At 35.0% G+C, this 3,855-nt stretch overlaps 2 protein-coding genes across 2 annotated transcripts; both read left to right on the forward strand.

Moving 5' to 3' along the window:
- The first annotated feature begins 1,484 nt into the window (after positions 1-1,484).
- LOC114174426 lies at positions 1,485-2,399 on the forward strand. The gene is made up of 3 exons (XM_028059269.1): positions 1,485-1,730; positions 1,836-2,024; positions 2,103-2,399. The coding sequence occupies exons 1-3, from the start codon at positions 1,485-1,487 to the stop codon at positions 2,397-2,399; spliced, it is 732 nt and encodes a 243-aa protein (XP_027915070.1).
- Positions 2,400-2,438: 39 nt separating this feature from the next.
- LOC114174427 (protein MAIN-LIKE 1-like) lies at positions 2,439-3,627 on the forward strand. Its single transcript, XM_028059270.1, has 4 exons — positions 2,439-2,759; positions 2,847-2,977; positions 3,070-3,394; positions 3,466-3,627. The coding sequence occupies exons 1-4, from the start codon at positions 2,439-2,441 to the stop codon at positions 3,625-3,627; spliced, it is 939 nt and encodes a 312-aa protein (XP_027915071.1).
- Positions 3,628-3,855: the final 228 nt, after the last annotated feature.

A 3,855-nucleotide genomic window follows, 5' to 3' on the forward strand; every position in this document is an offset into this window, starting at 1 on the left:
AAAAAACACATTTAAAAGGTTCTCTTTTTTCCGCTTCCTCCTCCCTCTTTCTTTGCCTCCTTCTTTGCCTTCATTTGTGGAGAAGATCATCGAGCAGCAGCAAGCACCAACCCAAGAGGAGTCCGTGACGACACTGAGAGCCACCTTTCCCTGTAGTTAATCCACACACGTCTTCTTCCAGTTAAGTTTTCTCAAATTTGTAATGTTTTTTCGTGGTTACGGTGATTTATGTATATATATATATATATATATATATATATATATATATATATATATATATATATATATATATATATATATATATATATATATAAAATCATTCCATCTGTGCCAAAAGGGGCTCCTAAAATTTGTGTGTGTTATGAAACGGATTACAGAAGCTGTTTCATGTTTTTTGGAAACGGATTACAAAAGTCGTTTCTTGCATTAGTTATGTGAAACAGATTACAGAATCCGTTTCGTGTTTTTTATAAACGGATTCTGAAAGTCGTTCTGTATTTATTGCTTTTTTTATATGAAACTGATTACGTAATCCGTTTCTACACTTTCAGAAACCGAATTTGAAATCCGTTTTGTAAATTTTTGTTGTTATTTCTTGAACAGATTTTGCATTTATATGTAACAGATTACGTTAAATAAGTTTGGACTTATTTCTTCACTCAATTTTGATGTGGTTAGATACTGTTTATATTAATGGATTGGTTTCAAATAGTTGTTGGAGAATTTTTAACCAAAAAATAATTAGTATTTAATTTTTTAAATGCACTCTTAATCAGCTGCAAGTTGTTCTTCACAAATGTTATGGATTAAGAATCAAATAGTATAGTATAACTTCTACTAGAGTAATATTCCTGCTCTATGTTATAATAATATTGTAATTAGTCTTTCTATAAATCTGATATTGTATTATAGAGTTAAGCACATTAAAATTAACTAATTTGAGATCATATTCAACTAGGTATTATTGATTTAAAATTTATACCCAGACGATTAATCGGCTTATATATTTACAAAAACTTTTATGAAAAAAAAATTATTTGTTTGTAGACGTTATTGATATGACTCATGAAGAAATATGATTAATTTTAAGTGTGCAAAGAAACTACAAGATTTGTTATTTACATTGGTCATACAATTTGTTTTGAATATGTTAAAGTGAAGTAAGTTGAACGTCTTCTAGTCTTTAAAAAATCTAAAAATTATCTTCCATTCAAATATTCTGTCTTAATTAATGTATCTCACTTTTAATAAAAATATTAGGATTCAAAATAAAAGATATTTTTTATTTAATTTTTATTAAATTCAACTATTTCTCTCTAGCTATGAAATTTTTAAATAACTTTTTGAAAAATAAATGTAATTATAAAAATAAATTAAACTAAATGATAATTAAACTTTAAATTAGATAAAAAACAAAAACGAAATGGCTAGGACATGAGGAAATTTATATTGGATTGTAATGTTTCAAACTTTGAATTATAGATATGGCTAGGACACGAGGAAATTTATCTAGACGTGGTTCACATGATGCACCTGAGAGTTCCACACAGGGTGTTGCACGAAAGAGACCGACAGCTTCAGCTCGTAGAAGGGGTCAGCACGAGGCTAATGTTGTTGAGCATGAGGTTTCTGATGTTCCTCAAGACGAGGAGCAGGGGATTGATAACGATGGTGCAGGATTTCCAGGTGGTCCGTCTGATACAACTTTATTGACTCGGTACCAGAATCATGTTGCACGCATGATATGGGATGGTTAGGTAAGTAAGAAGTTTTTATAAATGTTTAATTTTATTGTTGTTATGTATTTTTATTCTTTTTTGTTTCTTTTATGTTAGGATCGAGTTGTGAAAATAGTCTCCCATGTTGTTCAGGATGATGTTGTTGAGCATGAGGTTTCTGATGTTCCTCAAGACGACGAGCAGGGGATTGATAACGATGGTGCAGGATTTCCAGGTGGTCCGTCTGATACAACTTTATTGACTCGGTACCAGAATCATGTTGCACGCATGATATGGGATGGTCAGGTAAGTAAGAAGTTTTTATAAATGTTTAATTTTATTGTTGTTATGTATTTTTATTCTTTTTTGTTTCTTTTATGTTAGGATCGAGTTGTGAAAATAGTCTCCCATATTAAAAAAGTGAAGAAATTAGGACGTCCTCACCCTTCTATTCTCCCCTTTGTGGCAGCTTCTGAATTATCGCCTCTGTGCGATATTTTATATGAATATACCGATCTTGGGTTAGTATTGGGTTTCGTGGAGAGATGGCATCCCGAGACTAATACTTTTCATCTACCCATTGGGGAGATGACCATCACTTTAGATGACGTCTGGTCGTTCCTCCATCTTCCCATCACTGGACATTTTTGCTCCACTGAAAATCTTGAATATGAAGATTAAGTTAAGATTTTGATGACACTTCTTGGTGTTGATCGGGCCATGGCTTATGAGGAGCTGAATCAAAGTCGGGGTGCACAGGTCAGACTTAACTGGTTGAGAGAGTTGTATGATAGTTGTTGTGATAACGAGCTATGGGAGTTTGTTGCACGTGCATATCTTTTGCACCTTGTAGGGTGCACGATATTTGCTAATAAAAGCGCCACCTATGTTCGTACACATTATCTCGAGCTATTTAGAGATCTCCCGACATGTCGTAGATATGCTTGGGGAGTTGCTGCTCTTGTCTACTTATATGAGCAGCTAGGAGATGCTAGCTTTGCAAATACAAAGCAATTAGCTGGATATCTACCTATTCTACAAGTACCCATTTATATTACATTTTATTCAATATTTTACTTGTTTTTTATTTTATATCACAATAGTTAAATGAAATGTTATTTGATACAGACTTGGATATACGAGCACTTCCCTGCATTGGGAAGGAAGCAATTACGGGATACATATGTGGAGACCGAACCCCGTGCCATACGTTATGTCACTAGACGCGCTATTTCTGCTATAACTGATGTTAGACTCCAGTTGGATGCCTTGACATATGATGGATGATTTGGAACCCATATGTAGCACATAGAGCTGGTCGACCACTTCTAACACATGGCATGTTTTCTAGCTTCCTGAGGCTTGGTACCCTCGTACACCGTCATCTGTCAGAGCGTGTGTTGCGACAATTTGGCTTCTTACAGCCTATTCCACGATCGCCGAGTTCGCTTCCCATGGTGGACTTTGGGACTATTGATGATCGGTGGAAAAACCACGAGCAGTATGTTGTAGTTCAAGTGCTCCCCGCACCAGCTCCTTTTTCATGTTCAGATGGATATTTGCAGTGGTTTAGGAGAGTCTCCCATCCATACATTTTACGTGGAGCTGAGGCCGACCGACCTAGCCTTGTGACAGTTCAGAGGACGTCACCGTCATCATCTTCTAGTGGTTTATTGGTATGTTACAAATTTATTTGTTCATATTATTAGTAACTTAAATATTTGACATTAATTTGGTATTATCGCAGGGTGTCGTGAAACGCATTGTTAGCAGTCTTCAGCGGATGATAGACTGTAGAGACGTTACTAAGGGCACAATTGCTTGGGATCGCATGCATGAGAAAGTTAATCCTGTTGAGGTCACACCAACAATCTCAAGCAATGACAACCGATATTTGTTGGTTTTGTAAGTACTATCCATTAAGAACACAATATTGAATGAATTTAATAACTTCACAACATCAGGATGGGTCCAGAACATATCGCTAACCACATCAGATTCATCAAGACATCTACTAAAATGGATGTAGTGATCACGTTCCAACATCAACATTAACTGTTGTAACTCAGTCCTTGAACCTTTTACTGAACGTTTGTACCTATATCTTGCATTATACACTTGCTTCAGAGTTGTAACA

Source organism: Vigna unguiculata, chromosome 2, assembly GCF_004118075.2.
Source record: "Vigna unguiculata cultivar IT97K-499-35 chromosome 2, ASM411807v1, whole genome shotgun sequence".
NCBI classification, from domain to species: domain Eukaryota; kingdom Viridiplantae; phylum Streptophyta; class Magnoliopsida; order Fabales; family Fabaceae; genus Vigna; species Vigna unguiculata.